Here is a 24,732-nt window from a genome sequence, read left to right on the forward strand (position 1 = left end):
GTGACTTTCAGAAAAATACGCAAAAGATTAAATCGGACAGTTTTCTTTCATCTTCAACACTTTCTGCTCTGCAAAAGTGACCTATGAGGTTTTACATTGCTCATTTACTATGAAACTATGAGTTTTTTCCGCTTCTTTCCCGCGACCATAGGGTGCACCTGGTACTGCTGGTCCCTCTGGTGTTCTTGGTGCTCGCGGTATTGTTGGTCTTCCCGGTACAAGAGGAGAGCGCGGTCTTCCTGGTGGATCTGGTTCCAATGTAAGTACCTTAAAATTGAACATAAAATACCCCCAAAGTGACCATCCATATAAAGATATAAAAATAGCTGGCCCTTAAATACAACGCAGTAAAAAAATCTGAAAACAGATCTAATAAAAATTATCACTCTTTGCACTGGCTGGTGGTCTTGTGAAGCCACACAGCAGCCAGAGTTTGCCGAGCTGTAGTATAAAGTATGGAGGAGTGTCAAAATAACAGCTCAAGGTTCTGGTGTGATGTCAAATTAATTTAGGCTAGGCTACCTTCGGTTCCTGTAGACAATAGGCATTTAAGAAAATCTTTAATGATGCATTTGATGTTTTTTTTTTTGTCCCTGTATAGGGCGAGTCTGGTCCTTCTGGTCTTGCTGGTCCTGCAGGTTCTCGTGGTTCTCCTGGTAATGTTGGAGCCCCTGGTCCCGTTGGCCATGCTGGTGAAGCCGGTCGTGATGTGAGTATATTATTTTTTTGTTTTTATATGTTATGTCCATCAGTTTATTATATCGGATGATGGATTAGTCAGATGTGGTCAATTAATCAATTATAGCGGTTCACGATAATTTCCCATCTCACGACTCATTCTTTTCGAAGCTGTAGCAAAACACCTTCAAATGCGTCCAAAAATTATCCCACAGCTGTGATCCATTCCAACAATCCCTCTTCCTATAAAGATCCTTAAGACACAAATCCAACATGTCCTGGAATCCAAAGCATAGGTTGTGCTTTTTGTTACAGTCATTTCTCAAAAACTAAACACTTCTATGTTATTCTAGGGCCACCCCGGTAACGATGGACCTCCCGGCCGCGATGGTCTTCCCGGCGCCAAAGTAAGTTTGGACTATTTTTTTCTTTCTTTGACGTAGAATATTAATATCTCTGTTGAGCAACTTCCTAAAAAAAATGTATTTTGTTTTAGGGAGAACGTGGTTATCCTGGTAATACTGGTCCCGCTGGTCTTGCTGGTGCTCCCGGGTCCATCGGTTCTAGTGGTCCTGCTGGTAAATCTGGAAACCGCGGTGAAAGTGTAAGTTGAAACTTGATGAATTTCCACTTTTAGGATAGATAATATGGGAAAAATATATTAAATGGGGATATACAATATTTACAAAGTATTATTGCAACTTTCCGATGTATCAATCTGCCATATGGTGCATCTTTGCAGATGGGTATTTTCCCCTCCTATGTGTCTAGCAAGTCATACCGCCATAATGGAGCAACATGAAACATGCCATAATTTTTTTTTTTCCTCCCAGATTTTGGATATGTTTGTGAGAAAAAAAAAAATACCATGAGCTCCTGTACAGAATAGCAGTCACCAAAATTGGTCACAAATCTGTAATACGGTCACTTTTTAGCTTGATTGCATCTGCACTATAAGTTCAGAAAAAAGATTTGCAGTACCCTGCTCCAGCGATCATTGAACCAGAGCCCTGCAAAGCTCTTCCGAATCTGCCCGCATTCTTGGTACCTCTTCTGATTTGTAAGTCCGGCGCAACTTCATTGTTGCGTCACCTCAGGCTGACTAATCAAAAAAAGAAAGGCACCAGGGATGCTAGTAGATAGGAAGAGAGTCACAGGGCTCTGCTCTGGCAGCCATGGGCTACCAACGTGGTCCTGGAATCAGAATGCTGCAAAATTATTTTGCTCATTTCTGTTAAGTATCCCTTAATTTTATGGAACTTAACCTAATTAATCCATTTTTAGTCCCGATAAAAAATCTACAATTTTGTGTTTACAGCTCCTATGCTGACCTATGTGTTGCTATAGCAACAGACTACAAATAAACCGTGTGTAGTCAGATCTTGGTTTCCATCTGGAATGTTTCATAGTCAGTTCTTCTTGGCTGGTTCCAACTTCTTCTGCCAATTACTTTTGTGCTGCTATTATTATTATGTGGCATATATTGTTTTAATATAATAATTGGAAATCTGTTTCTTTATTTTAGGGTCCATCCGGTCCTTCTGGTTCAGTCGGTCCTGCTGGTGCAAGAGGCCCTGCTGTATGTATAATTTTTATCTAAATATTCTAGAAATATTGACACCTTATTGGCTTCAAAACCCTGGTGCCCAAACAAAGAATCAGAAATTATTAAATATATTAAGGGATTTTGAGGTTAATAAATGGGATCCACTACTACTAGCTGCAAAAGAGAGTGGCTACAAAAAAATATTGACTATATCGCTAGGAAGATCCAAAAAGTCCATGTCTTACCTAGAAATAGCCAGATTTCAATGGACACCATGCAATACTGTATTTCCCCTGCAGGGGTGCTATAGAAATATTGAACACTTGGTGTCAGGTTCTCCTTTAGATTGATGAAGATTCCAACAGTAAGTCATCATCTGCTCGATTTATTGCTAGGGAAATCTTCAGATTTTTTTCCAAACTGACTGGTCCTTTAAAGGGGTATTTCCCATTTCACACGTCTATTACATATTCACATGGTATGGGACCCGCTCTCAAGAAGGGGACCCCAAATGTAGGGTTGGCATTGAAAGTACAGCTCTCTCCATTCTCTTCTATGGGGGTTCCACATATTGTTGAGCAATAATTGAGGCAAAAGTGCATTTAGACGGGGCCAATCTTGGCCAGTTAACGAGCACTGACTAACTATACAGAGCTCTTTAGTTTACTGGCTTTTTTACACAGTCCAATGAAAACTGATGGTAACATTCGTTCTTGACCAACATTATTTATTTTTAAGGGTCCTCAAGGTCCTCGTGGTGACAAGGGTGAAGCTGGTGAGAGAGGAGCCAGAGGTCTCGATGGTCGCAAAGGACATAACGGTCTCCAAGGTCTTCCCGGCCCCCATGTGAGTAACGCGTGTACTATATATTATACATTGTGCTATTTTCAACCATCCTTGGATCTGTATGTTAAGTCTAATATTTCTTGTCACCATTTGCAATCAGGGTACTCCAGGAGAGACTGGTCCCGCAGGCTCCATGGGTCCAGTTGGCCCTCGTGTATGTAAATTTAATTCAATTTAGCCTAATAAGTAATAATCCAATTTATTTTTGTATTTGAAGTGCTAATAATTTTTTTGGGGGGTGGGGGTGTTTTAGGGTCCCGCTGGTCCATCAGGTCCTCCAGGCAAAGAGGGTCGTTCTGGACATGCTGGTGCCATCGGTCCCGTTGGTCCCCGTGGTCCACCCGGTTATGCCGGTCCCATGGTAAATAGTTTAATTTAATTTTTCTGTCTTAAAAAGTCACACTTATGATGTTCTGGATTAAGACAACACTGTGAGCTTCAAGTCTTTGGACAAACTAATCAGACGTATATTTTTCATGTTGCTATTTTAAAGCCTGGGCTAAATGATTACTTTTAACGTTACATAGGGTCCTCCTGGTCCCCCTGGTCCTCCTGGACACGCTGGTCCATCTGGTGGTGGATATGAACATGACGGAGGTGAATTCTACAGAGCTGACCAACCTATTCGCAGACCCAAGGATTACGAAGTGGATGCTACTTTGAAATCTCTGAACAACCAGATCGAAACCATCCTGACCCCAGAAGGCTCAAGGAAGAACCCAGCACGTACCTGCCGCGACTTAAGACTCAGCCACCCTGACTGGACTAGCGGTATGTATAACCATAAGAGTGTGCCTGGCAGACTTTTCATTTGTAGTTTTTTTTTTTTTTATCTTGGCCACTTCAGCATCTTGTTTGCACAACCAATTCTCCAACTAAATGTCCACCTATAACTGTTAAAAGGGTTGTCCCATCAACAAAATGTATCGCCCACGAACAGGATAGGTGATGAATGCATTGTATGGTTAAGGGTCCCGTGATCAAACTTTGCGAACTAGCGCGCATACGTAACCACCGCCCACAAGACAGTGAATGAATTGCTGGTCAATCATGCGCATTGCTGCTCTGTTCACGTTATCGATACAGAACTCGTGTTTTCAGGGTTGGTGGGGATACCATTGGTCAGACCTCCACTAATAATCTATTTACCAACTACCCAATGTAAGGGGTTGTATCCTTATAGAAGCAGTGGTACTTCATCTTAGGTAGTTTCGAGTAGAAAGCCAAGAAAATTTAACCCCAAAAAAATAGAAACAATATCAAGGTGCCATCCAAAAATAAATGAATGACCGCCGACGTTTTCCTACTTCACAGGATTCTACTGGATTGACCCCAACCAAGGCTGCTCTTCCGATGCCATCAGAGTGTTCTGTGACTTCTCCAGTGGCGAGACTTGCATCCACGCAAACCCAGACAGCATCCCACAGAAGAACTGGTACATCAACACATCCAACAAGAAGCACGTCTGGTTCGGTGAAACCATCAATGGTGGCACACAGGTGACTATTTCCAGCAATGTTTGGCACAATCTCAGATCAAAGGGCTACTTGTATAGAAAATGGACCTCTGGCAAAAAGCAATGCAACCCACATAAAAATTACCATATAGTGCTAAGACAACTGCGATGTACAGCCCCAAATATTTTCCAATATACCCTATGTGAGTGAATGGTGGATGTGTTATGGTCACACAGGGATATGCCATTATGTCATGACCGGTGGAGATTTGAGTTTTGGAACCTACACCAATCCCCCTCTAAGTTTCCTCTACCCAATAGCACTCCTTGCCAAATAGAAACTGGAACTGGCCCCATTTAATGGATGCGGTCCTTCATACTTAGGAACAATGAAGGTCTTAAAGGTGGGAGCATGGGGCCGCTGTGCCGAGAAGCTCCATACAAGTCAATAGGGTTGGCTGCAGTACTCTGCATTGCCGGATGGTTAGGAGCACTGATATGTAGGGAGAACTTAGAAGAGTTCACCGGGCTGTACCAGCATTGCACATCTTTCATTCTCAGGATTGGAGGGTTTCCCAGAAGTCAGATCAACCATAAGGTTATGGCACAACCACAGTCCATCAATTTATAAGACACAATTCAATACTGTCTTTGTATAAAGCATGAATGTAGGAATTTTAATACTTACGTGCAAAAGTATTTCCTTACCTCGTTAGTTTGAATACAACGATGAAGGTGTCACTCCCAAGGATATGGCCACTCAATTCGCCTTCATGAGTCTGCTGGCAAACCATGCCTACCAGAACATCACCTACCACTGCAAGAACAGCATTGCCTACATGGACGGACAGACCGGCAACCTGAAAAAGGCCGTCATTCTGCAAGGAGCCAACGAGATCGAATTCAGAGCAGAGGGCAACAGCAGATTCACTTTCAGCGTTCTTGAAGACGGCTGCACGGTAAGTCCACAGAGCAGTCGTAAAACACAGTTCTTGTTTGTCTCCATTGTGGCACTACATCTTTCCATGATGGAACCATGAATTTAATACATGCCAACTCCACATGTCCTTACTTTTATGGGAGTGGTGGGTAAACGTCAAGTCTAGGGCCATGTGGAGTTCTTGGTGCGCCCTCTGCAACTACTATTTGCAATGAAGTTAGCAAAAAAGATTCTCAGAAGACTAATCCAGTGGTCACACCAGAGTCCTGCAAACCTCCTACCTTTTGGCATCCCCGGCACCTCTTCCTCTTAACGGGCCTTACGCAACGTCAATGCATGCGTAGCACCGTAACACAATTATATTGTGGCGCCAACTAGTCAAGGGTTGTCAGCAGGTAGGACGTTTGCAAGAATCTTATTCGCCAGCCACAGACTATCCATATGGCCACTGGACCAGGGTCGTGCGAATCTAATTGCTCAACTCTAGTCACCATCCATTTTAGGGAAAAAGAATAAAAACTACCTTTTCGAATTTTAAGATTTTGACACATTACAGTTTTGCACAATTTCCAAAAACTGCGACTTGATGTGAATAGTCCCTAATTAGAATCGACCATACACAAGAGGCCACCTTCTGGAGAGGCTGGGGACACAAGATAATAGAAAAGCGGGGCATTCAGATTGAGCAGACATCCACTTGAGAGACCCCATAACTGTTTAGATGGCAATGGTGGTCAATTTAATGTCTATGATCTTCAGAGTGGAACACTCACAGTAAATAATTTTCATGTAAATAAGAAGTTTTCCCAATGTTGATTACAGTGAAGGCTGACACTTTATTGGAGAAGCCAATTTTTATTTTTACGAGGGCACCTACTCATTAATTGTATCCTTCTATTACAGACACATAACGGAAATTGGGGCAAGACAGTCTTCGAATACAGAACAAACAAACCATCGCGCTTACCCCTCGTGGACATTGCACCTTTGGACATTGGTGGTGCCGACCAAGAGTTCGGAATAGATATTGGTCCAGTCTGTTTCAAGTAAATGAACAATGTTTTTTTGAAAAAAAAAAAAAAAAACTAACTTAGGACGCGTTCTCTCTCTTCGCCCCTTTTCTAGAAGCTGACACCTGCAATTCTAGGTCGTTATTTTTTTCCCACCATCTACCTGGGTAAATTTTGGGCAAGAGAAGAAATTTTCTTTTTTTATTTTTTTAAAAAAAGGAGCATCGTGCAAATAAAATCTCAAACGTACCAAAAGAGGATACGGAAGTCTTTCACTATCGTAACATCAAGTCGTGGTGAAATTTAAAAACCAAAATGTCAGCTTTTGTAAGATAAAAAAAAAAATTTTTTTCAAAAAATCGAAATAAAAAAAGTGAAAGATTGCATCTTTGTGGCCTGTCAATATCTACCATGGAGGAAGTTTAAAGCTGAGGCTTCCAATAGGTTTTAGCTACCTCACACTTAATGTTCATGGCTCCAGATGAGTATCCTAAAAGTGGTGCTAGGAGAAGGAAGTGGTCGTACTGAGGTGCTAATTATGGTACTTGAACCAGTGAAACGGTGCTAATAAACTTTAACATCCATTTTTCTGTACCAAGTTGTGTTGTGTTTTTTTCCCAGGGGAGGGGAATCTCTCCATAAAATCCAGGAGAAAGTGTGAAATGTTTTCCCAAACTGATAAATCAGATGGTCTTTGAATTTTTTTTCCAAAAATGATCATCTCATTGGGCCTTTGGTGCTGCCATTGTCTCTTGTTTTGTGTATGTGTGACGTGTGAAAAATAAAGCATGTCTATTGTCCGTGGACCAAAGAGGCTGGGAACAGTTTCTTGCTGATAAAGGCTTCGGGTGTTTGCTTTGCGAGTTTATGAATCGAGGCGAGTTAAGAATGTAGTGAGGATAGCTATGAAACCATAGCCATATTTCTGTACACCATGTTGGACTATACAAGAAAAGGAAGACAAGTGAATTTTGCCAGGGCTGTGGAGTCGGTAAGCCAAACCTCCGACTCCACTCCTCAATTTCCATGACTTTGACTCCATCATTACCAGCGCTGTGGAGTCGGTAAGCCAAACCTCCGACTCCTCAATTTCCATGACACAGACTCTGACTCAACAGCCCTGGATTTTGCAAATGTTTTGTTTTCCTGCAGTGCCCCCAAAGGAGAAATGAAGTATTACTCAGTAGTGGCTTCAGGTTGACTAATAAATGAAGGTCACGAAGAGGAAACTCCCCAGTAATAGAGTATTCTAAAATGGGCCATCCTGTGATTATCCAACAAAATAATCACATTCACCAAAAACATATAAGAGCAGATCAGCCTGGGATCTCATTATTCTTCTGATTAGTGATGATCCCAGGGTGCATCAGTTAACTAGTATCAGAGAGAACTCAGATTCTGGATTCAGTGCTGAACGTGGCATCCAAGAGGTTAGAGGAAAGCGAGGGTCACTCTACTTGACTCCCTTTGATGGTTTGTCATTGCGGTCAGGGTCCTAACAATGCCCACCATTTCTACTACTTCTATTAGTATGACACTGACGGGCAAGATGCATCCGAAGCAACTAGAGGCGCCAAGCCTGAAGACACATCATTTGCAACCCTCCCAGAGGCGCCTTGTAGAAAGTGATCCAAAGAAAGAGAAAATCCGACTATCGAAAAAGCAATCTTCTTTGTTCACGTGGATGTAACAAAGAGGACATGTGGTAAAATAGCACTGCCATTGGAATCTACACGTTTCGGGTGTTGCAGCAACCATAAAGGGAATCTGTCACCCCATTTTTGCTGTATGAGATGCGGCCAACTGCCATCAGGGGCTGATCAACAGCATTCTGTAATGCTGTAGATAAGCCCACGATGTAACCTGAGAGATAAGAAAAACAAGTTATATTATACTGACCCCTAGGTCCGGTCCGATGACGTCCTCCTCCTTTACTTCTGCCGCGACTCCTGCGCAGGCGTACTATATCTGCCCTGTTGAGGGCAGAGTACAGTACTGCAGTGCACAGGCGCCGGACCTCTCCCGGCGCCTGCGCACTGCAGTACTTTACTCTGCCCTCAATAGGGTAGATAAGTACACCTGCGCAGGAGTCGCGGCAGAAGTAAGAAGGACGTCATCTCTAGAAGATGGGAGGCGCTGGACTGGACCGTGACACCCACCGCACCTACAGCATTACAGAATACTGTAGATAAGCCTCTGATGGCGGTGGCCGCAGCTCATACAGCAAAAATGGGGTGACAGATTCCCTTTAAACATGATGAAAGTGATCCAAAAGAAAGTGTCAACTTCATTCAGCGCTGTTTCAAGCCTCAAAGGTTGCGTACACGTTACAAAGAAGGCAACAGTAATGGTAACTCTGTTATCCACAATCCTGATAAAAACCTCAATCTGGGGCTGAAACATATAGTAGAGCACAGTCAGTCCTTGTGTGTATGATCTGGGGCAACGGAGAGTTTAGTATATAAGTAGTCAGTCTTCTAAGGACCAAAAAACAAGGTGGAATTGCCAAAATAAAATTTGTGACCCATCTCTATGCTGCAGGTTTAGCTCTCGGTCTTGCTCCTTTTTTTATTGGTAAGATTTAAGGGGTTGTTCGTGCACCCCCACCGATCAGCAGTCATTTCCATTGTAACGAAGACTGGGACCAGGAAGAACAGACCATAGAAGTGGTCACGTGTTGAACTGGGAAAGGTGGGGAAGCCCCGAAGGAGGTGGGGTATCATTTAAGAATAAATTCCCTTTTAATTGTTCCTCATGGATGGTCCGTTGGATAGAAAGTTACCATAACTGTATGATAAATTATCTTTGTTATGTCTTGCTTGGTACTTTTTCAGTCCCATCTTAACAATTCAGAAGCGATGGGGAGTATTCAGCACTTTTCTCATTTGCGTTTACGATATTATGATCCATAAAAGTGAGCATTTATCACAGCAAAAATTATTTAAAAAAAGGACACAAGAAGGAAGTTAAATTGGATTTATTTCCCTCACATTCCCCCCCGATATCTAATATACACTTCATAAGATAAATTAAATAAAGAATCCCGGCAATCAGGGTGTAAACACGTGCACACGTATAAATAACAGAAAAAATAAGAATGTCCTACATAAAGCTCATTCACGACAGGCCGAGACCCCACAATAGTATTGTAGGAGGAAAAAACCCAAGTACCAAAAGTTTCCATCCTCAGACCGCAGCCGTGGACCCGCAAAACCTAAAAAGACTTCAATATAAGATCAAAACAGGGGGAAGGGTCTGTTTTTCCACCTCTATAAAACCAGCACCACTCTTTTATATGGAAGTACAGCTTAGTTCAATTTTGATGGGCAAGAATAGGGCTGTTATTGAGGGAGAAGATAAATAAAAAGGGTTTTCTTCTCTTGAAAACCAATTTGTCCTATAAATATTATCCTACCACACTTTACACAACAGATATCTACTGTGTAAAAATTTTGGAAAGTTGGACATGGTCTGAAAGAGTCCAGGGCGATGTTTATACAGAATAGTGATTATTCTTTAAAGGAGCATCCCAGTTTCCAAAATTTATCTCCCATGGTGGGAATTGTTAAATCAGCGTTGGTCTGAATAGCAAGAATTATGCCCCCTGTCTTACTGCAGGCTATTCTGAATTTAAAGGGAATCTATCATCATATGGAAATAATGGTACAGCTGTATACGTGCATCACCCCAATAAAAACAATACTATTTTTGTTTAAATCCGAAGTGCCAGTCAGGAGAAATCCTTAGTCGAAGTCGTGAAAATTGGGCAGGAAGTGCACTTTGACTTCCTGTAAATGCGTTGACACGCCTCCTGGATTTGCATACGGCCTTCTACACTAGATTTCTCATGACTGGCACATCGGATCTATACATAAGATATATCGTTTTCATGGGCAGACAAGCACCTACATAGCCGTACCACTACTTCTTTATGCAAAAAACATCCTAATCCTAGATAAATTATGGAGAACAGCAGGACCGAATCCTTCTTTCATCAACTCCTGACCATGGTTTTTCGGCCAGGGAAGAACGCGGGGGACATTAGTGTCCCCATTCTGGCAATTAGTGTGAGCCTATACTGAGAATCCAACCAGAGATGAGCAGAAAGATTTGCAGTGTCCCGGTCCGATGTCCACGTCAGCACTCGTGGCAGGCGAAGCCGAGGTTTGTGAACTTCGGCCGTCACTTTAATGTCATCACCCTGGGTGCCACTAGTGCTTGCTTTAGGGCCTTGTAAACGCCAGAGGCGCCCAAATTCTCAGCATTCGAGTGCACAGGGCCCTGGTCCAGCTACAGAGGAACACCGACGTAGACGCCGGACCAGGGTCCTGCAAATCTATAGACTATGATTTTCTAATAGTAATGGCATTTGGCATTTTTGTAGACTGGAATACACCCTTTAACACAAATCTGAAATTCTGATAGTCTATCACAAAAAAAAAAAATACCCAGAAGACCTTGCAGATTAAAGGGCGCATATAAAATTGCAATTTTCTGCAAAAAAAAAAAAAAACACCACCCCTGTCCGGTTATAGGAAGTTTTGCTCCCAGCAGTTCACCCCCAGGGTCATTTCACCCCCGCACATTTCGCCCCTATCATTTTGGGGGCGAAACATCCAAATCCCCACATTCTGGAGGCCAAATGCTGGGGACAAAATGTGCGGGGGTGAAAAATCCAAATCCCCCCCCTGTCCACAGGATATGTATAGTATTGAAACTCAGCCCCATTTACTTGAAAAAGAGCTGCAATACCAGACTGAACACATGGAAAGTCATGGCGCTGCGTCGAAAAAAAGAGAAGCCATGTTTTTTCTAAGTCTGAACAATCCCCTTCAAGAAATGTGACTTATCTAATGAAGTCGGCAGTAAATCTACAATGTGAACATCCTGTCCTACTGTCCTAAAAAGCAGAGCTGGGGCTACGTCTAGACATAACAGGATTTTTGGGTTGTTTATCGTAAAATCTGTTTCTCGGAGCCTTCATTGGGGGACACAGAGACCATGGGTGTATGCTGCTGCCACTAGGAGGCTGACACTATGCACAAAAAAAGGTTAGCTCCTCATCCGCAGTGTACACCCCACCGACCGGCAGTAAATTCCTCAGTGAGAAAGCAGTAGGAGAAGTAACAGAACAGATTGAAAACAGAACAACTCAACTGTAAACAACCAACAATCATAAGAACAGGAGTTGTAGAACATGGGAGGGTGCTGTGTCCCCCAATGAAGGCTCCAAGAAACAGATTTTACGGTAAGCAACCCAAAAATCCTGTTTTCTCTTTTGCCTCATTGGGGGACACAGAGACCATGGGACGTCCCAAAGCAGTCCCTGGGGTGGGAAAAACAAACTTCCATCAGGCCAGCGGACTCACTACCGCAGCCTGCAGGATCCTTCTACCTAGGCTGGCGTCCGCCGAAGCGTAGGTGTGGACCTTGTAGAATTTCAAAAACGTGTGAACCGATGACCAGGTTGCAGCTTTGCAAAGCTGCAGCGCGGAAGCTCTGTGACGTACCGCCCAAGAGGCACCCACTGCCCGGGTAGAGTGCGCTCTAATTCCCGGAGGGGCCACTCGATGTTTGACCCGGTAGGCCTCCAAAATTGCCGATCTGAACCAGCGAGCAATAGTAGCTTTGGAGTCCGGGTGACCTTTCCGTGCCCCATCTGGAGTGAAGAAGAGAGAATCTGTCTTCCGCAAAGAAGTCGTCCTAGTTAGGTAGACCTTCATCGCCCTGACCAAGTCCAGTTTGTTCAAAGATCGCTCCCGAGGACGAGTTGGACTCGGACAAAAGGACGGGAGAACAATATCCTCATTGAGGTGGAAAGTGGACACCACTTTAGGAAGGAAAGAGGGCGGAGGCCGCAGAACTACCTTATCCAGGTGGAGTACCAAGAAAGGGGAGCGGCAAGAGAGCCGCCAATTCAGACATGCGCCGGATGGAGGTGATGGCTACCAGAAAGGCTACTTTCCACGAAAGGAGAGAAAGGGAAACATCCCTGAGAGGTTCAAAGGGAGGACCTTGCAGAACCTCAAGAACCAGAATAAGATCCCATGGATCTACGGGCGCTCGGTACGGAGGAGCCGTGTTAGCCACACCTTGAAGGAAGGTTTTAACCTGAGGACGGGATGCCAACGTCTTCTGAAATAAAATGGACAGCGCCGACACTTGACCCTTTAAAGAGCTGAGGGCAAGACCCGCATCCAGCCCCGCTTGAAGGAACGCCAGCACAGAAGGGAGCGAAAAACACATGGGCGGAATGTCATTGGTCTCGCACCAAGTGAAATAGGCTTTCCAAGTACGGTAATAAATTTTGGAAGACGATGGCTTCCTGGCTCGGATCATGGTATGAATAACTCGATCGGAAAATCCTGATCGTTTCAAAACCTCGGTCTCAACAGCCACGCCGTTAAATCGAGCGGCCGAGAATTGGGGTGGCAAATCGGACCTTGAGACAGCAGATCTGCTCTGTCTGGAAGCTTCCAGGGGGCGTCCGCGAGAAGGTTGACGATGTCCGTGAACCAAGACCTTCTGGGCCAATTCGGGGTGATAAGGATGACTGGAATTCCTTCCGCCTTGATTTTCTTCAACAGCCTGGGAAGAAGAGGCAGGGGAGGGAACAGGTAGGGGAGCTCGAACTGTGACCAAGGAATGGCCAGAGCGTCGGCGCCCACTGCGAGAGGATCTCGAGCCCTGGATACAAACTGTGGAACTTTCCTGTTGAGGCGAGAAGCTAGCAGATCTACGTCCGGGGTTCCCCAACGACGGCAAAGCTGGAGAAATACCTCCAGATGTAGGGACCACTCTCCCGCCGCTAGACCCTCGCGACTGAGAAAATCGGCGGCCCAGTTGTCCACGCCGGGAATGTGCACCGCGGATATTGCCGGGACTGAAACCTCTGCCAATGAAGAATCTTGGACACTTCTGCCAGGGCTGAGACACTCCGTGTCCCCCCCTGGCGGTTGACATATGCCACCGCTGTGGCATTGTCTGTCTGAATCCGGATAGGCAGGCCCCTGAAAAGTGTCTCCCAGTGAACGAGAGACAGATAAATCGCTCATATCTCGAGGACGTTGATCGGCAGGGCTGACTCCTGAGTCGACCATCGACCCTGAACAGTGTGATTGCGGAACACTGCTCCCCAGCCGAGGAGGCTGGCATCCGTTGTCACAATCTGCCAGTGAATGGGGAGGAATGACCGTCCCAGGGAGATGAGAGACGTCAGCCACCAAATGAGGGACTGCTTGACCCGGTATGAAAGACGAAATGGACGGTCCAGGGAAAGAACAGACCTGTTCCACCGAGACAGGATGGTGTGTTGGAGAGGTCTGGAGTGAAATTGGGCAAAGGGAACCGCCTCTGTCGCCGCCACCATCTTTCCCAGGACTTTCATTGTTGTCCGGAGAGATGGAAGTCGTATGATCTGCAGCGAACGTACATCCCGCTGCAGGGAACAAATCTTTTCTTGTGGTAGAAAAACCCTCGATTGACGAGTGTCGAACAATAGACCCAGAAACACAAGACGTTGTGTCGGAACAAGGCAGGACTTCTTTTTGTTGTTAAGCCACCCGAAATTGGACAGGGTGTCGAGGATGATGGTAAGACTTTGGCGAGCTTGATGAAAGGATGGAGCTTTGATCAGAATGTCGTCGAGGTACGGAAAAAGAACGAGACCTCTGATTTTCAACAAGGCCATCAACGCCGCCATGATCTTTGTAAATACTCTGGGTGCGGTGGCGAGACCGAACGGCAGAGCAACAAACTGGTAATGTTCCTGGCGAATCGCGAAATGCAGGAATTTCTGATGGCCGGAGAATATGGGAACATGTAGATAGGCATCTTGAATGTCTATTGAACACATGAACTCCTGCGTCTCCATGGAAGCGATTACCGACCGAAGAGACTCCATTCGGAAATGACGCAGTCGGACTTTCTTGTTGAGTAACTTGAGGTCCAAGATGGGGCGAACTGTACCGCCTTTTTTCGGCACCACAAACAGGTTTGAATAAAACCCTGTGAAACGTTTTGATTCGGGAACGGGCACAATCACTCGGGAACCGAGGAGAGAGGCGATGGACGCAAAGAACCCCGGAACTAAGGCAGGGTCTTTTGGAGGTCGGGACTCGAAGAAACGATCCCGGGGACGAGAAACGAACTCTATCTTGTATCCTGAAGATACAACTTCCCTGACCCAAGTGTCCTCTACTGAGGCTAGCCAGACATCCTTGAAGAATAGGAGTCGACCTCCCAATTGGGAGGGACCCTTGGGAGTTCGTTGATATTCATGCTGATGTGGACCGTCCAGATCTAGACCTGGATGGTCTGCCCTGGGAGGAGTGAGATCGCCAGGAGGGAGTGGGTTTGAAGGACACTTCCTTCTATCCTGGCATGCTTGCGGTCTTTGTTGGTTAGAGAAGTTCTCTGTCGTATTGAAACGGTGGAAAGCTCAAAAGGGCCGAAACTGACGCTTTAGTGGGGGTCTGTGAGGCTTGGACTGAGGGAGGAGGGAACTCGTGCCTCCAGTGGCGTCCTTAATAATCTGGTCCAGCTGGGATCCAAAGAGACGCGCTCCCTGAAAAGGCAGATTGGTAAGAGACTTTTTAGAAGACAAGTCCGCCTGCCAAGCCTTAAGCCAAATTGTACGTTGGATTGCCACTACGTTGCTTGACGCCTGAACAGCGCACGACGCGGCATCCAAGGAAGCAGAAAGCAGATAATCCCCTGCATGGGAAATCTGGTTGGCCAGATTGGCCAATTGCTCCGGTTGGGCCTTATCTAGGATGCCCTTACGGAGATCCTCTGCCCAAGTGGCTATGGCCTTCGCTACCCAAGATGAAGCGAAGGCTGGGCTTAGCACTGCTGCAGCCACTTCGAATGTTGACATTGCTAAAGATTCTATAATTCTATCATTAGAATCCTTTAGTGACGCCACACCTGAAATCGGGAGGGCCGTGTTGTTAGAAAGTCTGGACACGGGTGCGTCTACCGAGGGGGAAGCAGACTAGTTGTCGGTGAGCTCTTTGGCAAACGGGTACAGCACGCCGAGGCGCTTCCCTCTTTGAAAGCGCCTGGTCGAATTTTCTCTATCCCTGGTAAGGATCTTGCCAAACTCAGAGTGGGAGGCGAAGACCCTGGAAGGTATTTCTGCCCGTCTGAAAGAAACTTCCTGTTCTTAGGATTCCGCAGGGGAGTCTGAGATTTCGAAGGTGTGATTAATCGCAGCAATGAGGTTCTGTACCGTAACCTTCATGTCCACGTCCTGGTCCGAATCCAGCTCTAAGATCTCTTCGGATGACACATCCGATAACGCCTCACCTGACTCGGGAGAGGAGGCACGGGAGGGTGACTGCTGGGAAGAACTATGTGGGGATGTGAGGCAAGGAGAGGATCCTGGCCGGAGATCCTGTCTTGGCCTTTTGCGGCTTTTGCTGGCTGGCTCAGATGGAGCTTCATGTGACCTGCTGGACCCTGCAGAAGTGTCCGGGGCAACTTATCAAGGACGGCTACCAGGGACTGAGACACCCTGGTGAGGTCTGCTACAGATTGTGAAAGACGAGGCCCAACCAGGAATGGGGGGGTTCGCTTTCACGTGGCGCAATAGATGGTTCCTGGACGGGGTCATGCTGAATGGGATTGCTGCAGTCCAGGCAGAGGGGAGTAGGCTGACCTGAGGGAAGTTTGCGATTGCAAGAGGCGCATGCGAAGAACTGGACTAGAGAGCCCGTGGGGGCCGGCGGACGGCCACGCTCAGCCTTAGAGTTAGGCATAATGAATGAAGAAAAGAAAGACCCTGAAGAAATGCCGGAAGGTTGGGGGACAGAAAGGCAGAGGAGGGTGTCAGTCTGCAGTTGCAGAACTACTCACGGTCCGGTGTCCCCAAAGCGATGTACCAGGCTCATGAAATTGCAGGGCACCAGCAGGGGGTAACTGACGTCCATTTTTCGTCTCCGGCTGACAGGCTGCAAAGATGGCGGCAGCCTGAGGTGAAGGGAAAAAGCGCGGTTCAGGATGGACAAGAAAGGCAGAGCTAGCCGCCTGAACCAAGGGAAACCGCCCCCTACCCAGCCACAGGCCAAGAGGCGATGGGAGGGTCTAGGAACGGGCGGGAGCGCAGCCGGCCTATGTAAGTGAACAGGGGGGCGTGGCCGCGACGGGCGCGAAGGCCCAAAATAAAGCCGGGGACTAAATTTGAGACGGCGGCCGCCTGTCAGCACGGGGTGGCGCGGAAGTCCCGCAATGCTGCCGCTGCCACCCACAAAGAAGACACCGCCTGAACCGGGCTCTAAGATGAAGCCCCCGAGGAATACCGGCGGGGGGGGGGGGGGAAACAAGGCCCGCCCGGGGCTTAGATGAAATGCGGCGACCGTCGGGAGGCGCGGGCAGCATATAGAACCTGCGGCGCTGCCCTGGCGCCGCTCCATAAAGATACCTTCTTTATCCAACGCTATCTGTAATCTTTCCCGTGTCCGCGCCTCGTCCGACCGACAGGCTCTGGTGGGCGAGTGGGTGGGAGGCGGGGGCAAGGACCATCCGTTGCTGGCACGCACCTGTGCCGAGCTTGTGGTCCGCACAGAGAACTATGAGGATACAGGGTGGCAGTACACGCCGTACACATAGCCTCTTTGTGGGAGTACAGTTATGACTTCTCACACTGTATCCCTCCGGAAACCTGAAAAGGAACGACGCACATCGAGGTAGATATGGGTCTAATGAAAGACCTGTGTCCACCTCCTACTGACACTAAGCTAAACTGAGGAATTTCCTGCCGGTCGGTGGGGTGTACACTGCGGAGGAGGAGCTAACCTTTTTTTGTGCATAGTGTCAGCCTCCTAGTGGCAGCAGCATACACCCATGGTCTCTGTGTCCCCCAATGAGGCGAAAGAGAAAGTTATTTACTGCAAAAGTGCAATAATAATCCTTCCTTGTGTGTCTGCAGCCTGAAACGGGAAGAATAGAATAAAACGTAATTTTTCTTTTAATAAATAAACGTTAAAAAAAAGACTTAAAATATATACATCTCATCTGTATTCGGCTAATCAGCCCGAAATATACATCTATACACTCACAGTCACGCAAAACGTCAAATCAATGCCCAGAGAACGAAAGAACACCAAAATACCAAAAAGAAATAAAATATTTAACCCCCGCACCGGTAAAGGAGTGCGTGTTACAGAAGTATAGGAAAGTGCCAGTTATCAAGAATTCCTGATAATGGCAGGACCCCAGAGCGTACATGGTGCGAATCAAGCCCCACGGCATCAGTCACCAAAGGGTGTGCAACTCTGGATATCACTGGCACAAACGGTACATACCATCATGTCCGATAGGTGTTTCGCCGCTGGGAAACTCATCTACCTTGAGAACCAGGACCCTCTCACACAGAAGTAAGAAAACTGTCTCTATATGACCCCTTATTGGATCATTTACGGTCAGGTGAATGAGTCCCAAGAATGTTAACCAAACCATAGAGTGGTTTCTGTTTGAGCTATAGGGTAACTACCTATAGGTGGCACTAGCAAGACAGTTTTCCTCCTTCTGGAGACGAGCTAATTTGCAAACCTTTTTCTCCAGGGAGAAGTGCCTGCCTTTTTGCAACCTCACAACCCTTGTGACGTTTTTGCAAGTCATGTGAGAAGCAATATGGAAGGATAAATTGCCTGGGGAGCGTCACTTCATTCCTCTCTGTTAACAGTTTGCATGGCTTGTAATACCTCCTATGTCACCGAGCAGAATCTATAAGGAGGAGTGTTACCCTCAATAAAAAAAATAAAATAATGTATCTTTGAAGCGACTCGGCTTTGTATGTTGATCTACTCTGTATATACGCTGTACGTTTCTCTTCTGCTGCTAGGTTAAGAGTGTGCTACCTTATGTAGAGGCTCACAAAAGATATATACATCCCCCTCCTTATAAAATTACAAATCTCACATATATAACTGCACAAAAAACAAAAGCTTTATCAGCCCGACATTCATCGCGGAGGTCAGCCGCCCCACCCCTTGCCTCCACGCAGAGGTCAGCTGCTTCACCCCTTGCCTCCACGCAGAGGTCAGCCACTCCACCCCTTGCCTCCAAGAGGAGGTCAGCCGCCCCACCCCTTGCCTCCACGCGGAGGTCAGCTGCTCCACCCCTTCACAGCTTCAGTGGTCAGTAAAGCTTATCAAGCTTTCGCCCCCCAACATCTATAGCAAATGCAAAAGAAAAAAAGCAGAGGAACAGGACAGCACCTCACGGCCGCCCCCTGTATAAAAACATGTAAACAGAAGGTATTCCTATTAAAATTAAGAAAAAAAGTTTCTTCTGTACAGAGTTTTTTTTCCTTCACTTCTATATCCATACCCATCTTATTTTTTATAGGTCAGCGGTCTTTCTGCTGTTGTGAAACCACTACTTCCCACTTGGCCGGAGTATTAGTCTTGCCACAGCAGGGACAGCGACTGCAGGTTGCTCCTGTAGAAGACGAGGACCATGTGTCCTCAGACGCTGCGTGACATTAGGTAGACGCGTTTCCTGGAGTCTTTGTGACAGTTTAGGCCCGCCGTCCGGCTATTGTTGGACAGCGGATAGAAACAGCAGTATAAAAAAGAAGCTGGTGATGCAGAGTAACCTCTTGGTAAGTGCTGACATGTCCTTGGGAACAGCGATCTGTGCCAGGTCGTTGGTTATGTGGGAGATTTCGTGCGCCACGCAAACGAATATGAACGTGCTAATGATGATGTTCAGCATGGGGTTCCCAGGGATGAGGACCAGGATCCCCTTTGTGTCAGCCGCCAGCCAAATGTGATACTGACAGATGAATAACTGGAAGATAAAATGTAGAGGTGATCGATGCAAAGAAAGAAAAAAGCACTAATCTCGAAAAAATAGAAGGGAAATAAGCACCCAAAATAGAGTGGGGAAAAAAAGTATATAGTCAGCCACAAATTGTGCAAGTTCTCCCAGTTAAAAGGCCTGTAATTAGCATCATAGGTAGACCACAACTATGAGAGTCAAAATGAGAAAATAAATCCAGAAAATCATCTTGTCTGATTTGGTAAGATTTATTTTGCAAATTATGGTGGAAATAAGTATGTGGTCATTAACAAAAGTTCATCTCAATATTTTCTTATATATCCTATGTTGGCAATGACAGAGGTCAAACGTTTTCTGTAAGTCTTCACAAGGTTGGCACACACTGTTGGTGGTACTTTGGCCCATTCCTCCATGCAGATCTCCTCTAGAGCAGTGATGTTTTGGGCCTGTCGCTGGGCAACTTTCAAATCCCGCCAAAGGTTTTCTATGGTGTTGAGATCTGGAGACTGGCTAGGCCACTCCAGGACCTTCATATGCTTCTTACGAAGCCACTCCTTGGTTGACCCGGCGGTGTGCTTGGGTCATTATCATGCTGAAACACAAAACCGTTTAGCACAGCTATAAAGTGGTGGTGCAGCAAGTAGGATCCTAGTCCATAGTCATATGAATATAGAAACTTGGCACACACTATATATGATTTCCAGTGAAAAGGTAGTTTTTAATATACAGTGCATACAGTATAGACGTTTCGGTCACATTGACCATCACAGTACTGTAAAAAATAATAATTGAAATAATCAAAAGAATAAAGGTATATACAAAACAACAATCAGAATATCTGGGATACAGACAAGATTGAAAAACAGGATTTTTGGTTGCTTACCGTAAAATCTGTTTCTTGGAGCCTTCATTGGGGGACACAGGAACCATGGGTGTATGCTGCTGCCACTAGGAGGCTGACACTATGCACATAAGAAAATTAGCTCCTCCTCCGCAGTATACACCCCACCGACTGGCGCTCAATTAGTCAGTTAGTGAGAAAGCAGTAGGACAAGTAATATAGTAGAGAACAAATACAACTCAACTGTACCTATAATACACTAAACGAATAACAGAAGTTGTGAAAAGTGGGAGGGTGCTGTGTTCCCCAATGAAGGCTCCGAGAAACAGATTTTACGGTAAGCAACCAAAAATCCTGTTTTCTCCATCGCTTCATTGGGGGACACAGGAACCATGGGACGTCCCAAAGCAGTCCCTGGAGAGGGAAAGCAAACTTCCATCAGGCCAGCGGACTCACCACCGCTGCCTGCAAGATCCTTCTTCCTAGGCTGGCATCCGCCGAAGCGTAGGTGTGGACCCTGTAGAATTTCACAAACGTGTGAACAGATGACCAGGTTGCAGCCTTGCAAAGCTGCAGCGCAGAAGCTCTGTGGTGCACCGCCCAGGAGGCACCCACTGCTCGAGTGGAGCCCTAACCCCTGAAGGAGGCACTCTGCTCTTGGCCCGGTAAGCTTCCAAGATTGCCGATCTAATCCAGCGAGCAAGTCGCCTTGGAGGCCGGCAGGCCCTTTCGTGCACCATCAGGTATGATGAAAAGGGAGTCTGTCTTCCGGAACGCCTCAGTCCTAGCCAAATAGACCCTCGTCGCCCTGACCAACGCCAAGGCACTCCGAGTCCCTCCCTGGTGGTTGACGTATGCCACCGCCGTGGCATTGTCCGTCTGGATCCGAAATGGCAGACCCCTGAGTTGCCTGTGCCAATGAAGAAGGGCCAGAAGAATTGCCCGTATCTCCAGGACGTTGATCGGAAGAGCTGCCTCTTGCGAAGACCAACGCCCCTGCACGGTCAGATGGCGAAACACCGCACCCCAGCCGAGGAGGCTGGCGTCCGTCGTCACCACTTGCCAATGCACCGGAAGAAAGGACCGGCCCTGGGAGATGAGAGGTGATGTTAGCCACCAATTGAGGGACAGTGACTCGAAACGAGAGTCGAATTGGACGATCCAGGGAGGAGACTGACCTGTTTCACTGCGCCAGAATGGCGTGCTTAAGTGGTCTCGAGTGGAATTGGGCGAAGGAAATCGCTTCCGACGTTGCCACCATCCTCCCCAAGACTCTCATGGCTGAACGGAGAGAAGTGGGCAGGGGACTCTGAAGCAAGCGAACATCCTGCCGGAGAATTACTCTCTTCTCTTCGGGAAGGAAAACCTTTGCCTGACGGGTGTCGAAAAGTAAGCCTAGAATCACAAGACGTTGCGTTGGGACCAGGCAGGACTTTTTTCTGTTGATAATCCACCCGAATCAAGAAAGGGTGTCGCAAATGATGGAGAGACTTTCGTGAGCCTGGGGCAAGGAAGGAGCTTTGATGATGATGTCGTCGAGGTATGGAAAGAGCACGAGACCTCTGATCCTTAAAATGGCCATCAGCGCTGCCATGATTTTCGTAAACGCCCTGGGAGCGGTGGCGAGACCGAACGGTAGAGTGACAAATTGGAAATGCTCCTGATATATCGGGAAGCGCAGGAATTTCTGATGTCCTTGGAAGATGGGAACATGTAGATAAGCGTCCTGAATGTCTATGAAGCACAGAAACTCCTGTGCCTCCATGGAAGCGATTATTGAACGAAGTGACTCCATTCTGAAGTGTCGCAGACGGACCCTTTTGTTTAGTAACTTTAGATCCAGAATGGGCCGAACCGTACCGCCTTTGGTACTACAAACAGGTTTGAATAGAAACCTGTGAAGTGCTCTGCTTCTGTAACGGGACCAATTAACCCCGAATCGAGGAGAGGGGCGATGGCAGTATGGAAGCCAGGGAGGGATCTTACGGGGGTCGGGATTCTAAGAATCGATCCCGAGGACGAGAAACAAATTCTATTTTGTATCCTGAGGATACAATTTCCCTGACCCAAGCGTCTTCAACCGAGGCGAGCCAGACGTCCCTGTAAGCAAAAAGTCGGCCGCCCAAGCGGTGGGATACGCCGGGGTTTTGACGCCAGTCATGCTGAGGAAGACCTTCCAGGTCTAGACCTGGTGGATCTACCTTGGGAGGAATGGGAGCACCAGGAAGGAGTGGGCCTAAAGGAAACTCTTTTCCTATCCTGGCGCGCTTGTGGCCTCTGCTGGTGAGAAGGCGTCTCTGCAGTCGAGAAACGACGAAAGGGCCGAAACTGACGTCCGCCTGCCAGGCCTTAAGCCAAACTGTGCGCAGAATCGTCACTACGTTGCTAGATGCCTGGGCTGTGCAAGACGCAGCATCTAGGGAGGCACATACCAAATATTCTCCCACATGAGAAATTTTGTCGACGAGGTCCGCCAGTTGCTCTGGACGGGCCCCGGCCAGAATGCCTTGTTGAGATCCTTAGCCCAATTGGTTATGGCCTTCGAAACCCAGGTAGAAGCGAGGGCCGGACTTAGGGCAGATGCTGCCGCTTCGAAGGCTGATTTTGCAAAAGATTCTATGATTCGGTCGTTAGGATCTCCTAGCGATGCTCCCCCAGAGATCGGAAGGACAGTGTTGTTAGTCTGGAAACCAGCGGGTCTACGACAGGAGAAGATGACCCTTCCGCGGTGAGCTCCGGCGAGAAAGGGTATAAGACGCCAAGGCGTTTCCCTCTTTGATAGCGCCTGGTCGGATTCTCTCTTTCCCTAGTCAGAATTTTCTGAAACTCAGAATGAGGAGCGAAGACCTTGGTAGGTGGTTTAGACCGCCAGAATGAAACATATCCCTCATGTCTGCGATTTGGTCCGAGTCCAGCTCCAAGACATCTTCGGAGGGCGCATCCGAGAAAGTTTCGCCTGGTTCAGGAGAAGAGGATCTGGAAGACCCGGGCCGCTGTAACGGGCTATGGAGCGAGACGACGAATTGGAACGGTGCCCCTGTCTGGATCTTTTGCGGCTAATGTAGGTAGGCTCAGCCGGAACTTCCTGTGGCTTGCTGGGCCCTGCGGAAGTCAGCAGGGGCAACTTATCAAGTACGGAAACCAGGGTCTGAGACACCTTGGTGAGATCTGCCACAGATTGAGAAAGAGAGGAAGCCCACTCTGGAATAGGGGTCTCACTCTCACTTGGGACACCCGTGGGCTCCTGAGCGGTGGGATCAATGGGGTTACTGCAGTCTTGACAGAGGGGAGAGGACTGACCTGATGGAAATTTGCGTTTGCAAGCGGAACATGCAAAGTGACTGACCACAGCTGAGGAAGAAGAGGAAGTTGGGGGGCGAGAGCGAAGTGGCTTAGAATTAGACATGGTGAGCTAACCCACTAATTAGTGCTAGACGGTTAGGGGACAGAGAGTTGAGGAGGGTGTCAGTCTGCAGTGCAGAGCTACTCACGGCACCGGTGTGTGGAGCGACTTCCAGCTATGTGCTCGGCTCACTTGGGGATGGCTCCTGTAGACAGGGAAAGGCGACCGGCTCTCAGGTTGAAGAAAATGGCGACTGTCTGGGAGAAAACGCGCTCTGCTGAAGTAGTGGGCGGTAAAAGTGGCTGGAAGAGAGGATGGGCGGAACAACCGCGCTAGGAAGCTGCACCGCCCTGTAAAACACCCGCTTGAAGCCCATAGGACGGCTGGGAGGAGTGGGCGGAACCATTCGCCGCCTCTAGTCCCCTTAGTGTGGCGGTGGGCGGTAGGAGGCGGGCGGGAGAAAGCCCGCCTGAATGAGGGGGCGTGGCCTCACCCAGCACAAGGCCCGAATAGAAGCCGGGGCCTAAATTAGAAGCGGCGGCCGTCGGAGGGGCGCGGTGCGGAGGTATCCTGGAGGCCGCACTGTCGCGGCGCTATGAGAGCACAGGGCTGGAGATGCCGCAACGATGTCCGATGCCTGGGCCAGCGCTTGCTGACCTAGGACCCATAGAGCAGGCGCTGTAGAAGGAAAGGTACCTGGAATCCAGTGAGGGAATAAAACATCCGTAACCCTTGGCGGACGTCCGTGCCTCCATCTACTGACAGGCTCTGGTGGGTGAGTGGGTAGGAGGCTGAGGCTAGGATCTGTGGTGGTCTGGACACGAGACACGCCGAATGTGCATCAGCGTTAGAGGCTCATGATCCTGCCGGCTAGACCTATGAGGATACGGGGTGGCAGTACACGCGGTCCTCATAGTCTCTTTGTGGGAGTACAGATGTGACTGTTCACTCTGTATCCCTCCGGGAACCTGCAAGGGAACGACACACACTGAGGTAGATAGGGGTCCAATGAAAGACCCGTGTCCACCTCCTACTGACACTAAGCTAAACTGACAAATTGAGCGCCAGTCGGTGGGGTGTATACTGTGGAGGAGGAGCTAATTTTCTTATGTGCATAGTGTCAGCCTCCTAGTGGCAGCAGCATACACCCCATGGTTCCTGTGTCCCCCAATGAAGCGATGGAGAAATAATGTCTATAATATATCAGACATTAGTGTATTTTAAGTTGACCATCTGTACCCAGAAGACCAAAATAATAATAATAACAGGATGAATTCATCCTATTA

The 24,732-nt window shown here is 47.5% G+C and overlaps 2 protein-coding genes across 2 annotated transcripts in view; one reads left to right on the top strand and one right to left on the bottom strand.

Annotated features, from left to right (window-relative positions):
* Positions 1–7,070, top strand: part of COL1A2 (collagen type I alpha 2 chain) — a 28,216-nt gene extending 21,146 nt beyond the window's left edge. Inside the window, exons 39-50 of the mRNA XM_073582058.1 lie at positions 152–259; positions 602–709; positions 1,032–1,085; positions 1,175–1,282; positions 2,204–2,257; positions 2,963–3,070; positions 3,171–3,224; positions 3,324–3,431; positions 3,598–3,841; positions 4,385–4,569; positions 5,243–5,485; positions 6,370–7,070. Of these exons, the coding sequence (XP_073438159.1) occupies positions 152–259; positions 602–709; positions 1,032–1,085; positions 1,175–1,282; positions 2,204–2,257; positions 2,963–3,070; positions 3,171–3,224; positions 3,324–3,431; positions 3,598–3,841; positions 4,385–4,569; positions 5,243–5,485; positions 6,370–6,516 (1,521 nt within the window). The 3' untranslated portion in view covers positions 6,517–7,070. The remainder of the gene's footprint in view (positions 1–151; positions 260–601; positions 710–1,031; positions 1,086–1,174; positions 1,283–2,203; positions 2,258–2,962; positions 3,071–3,170; positions 3,225–3,323; positions 3,432–3,597; positions 3,842–4,384; positions 4,570–5,242; positions 5,486–6,369) is intronic.
* A 2,368-nt stretch (positions 7,071–9,438) lies between these two features.
* The window catches only part of CASD1 (CAS1 domain containing 1), a 72,009-nt gene continuing 56,715 nt past the window's right edge, over positions 9,439–24,732 (bottom strand). The window contains exon 19 of the mRNA XM_073582059.1: positions 9,439–19,271. Coding sequence (XP_073438160.1) covers positions 19,017–19,271 — 255 coding nt within the window. The 3' untranslated portion in view covers positions 9,439–19,016. The remainder of the gene's footprint in view (positions 19,272–24,732) is intronic.

The sequence above is a fragment of the Dendrobates tinctorius genome, unplaced genomic scaffold (genome assembly GCF_039654945.1).
Source record: "Dendrobates tinctorius isolate UK_male_01 unplaced genomic scaffold, ASM3965494v1 ptg000070l, whole genome shotgun sequence".
NCBI lineage: Eukaryota > Metazoa > Chordata > Amphibia > Anura > Dendrobatidae > Dendrobates > Dendrobates tinctorius.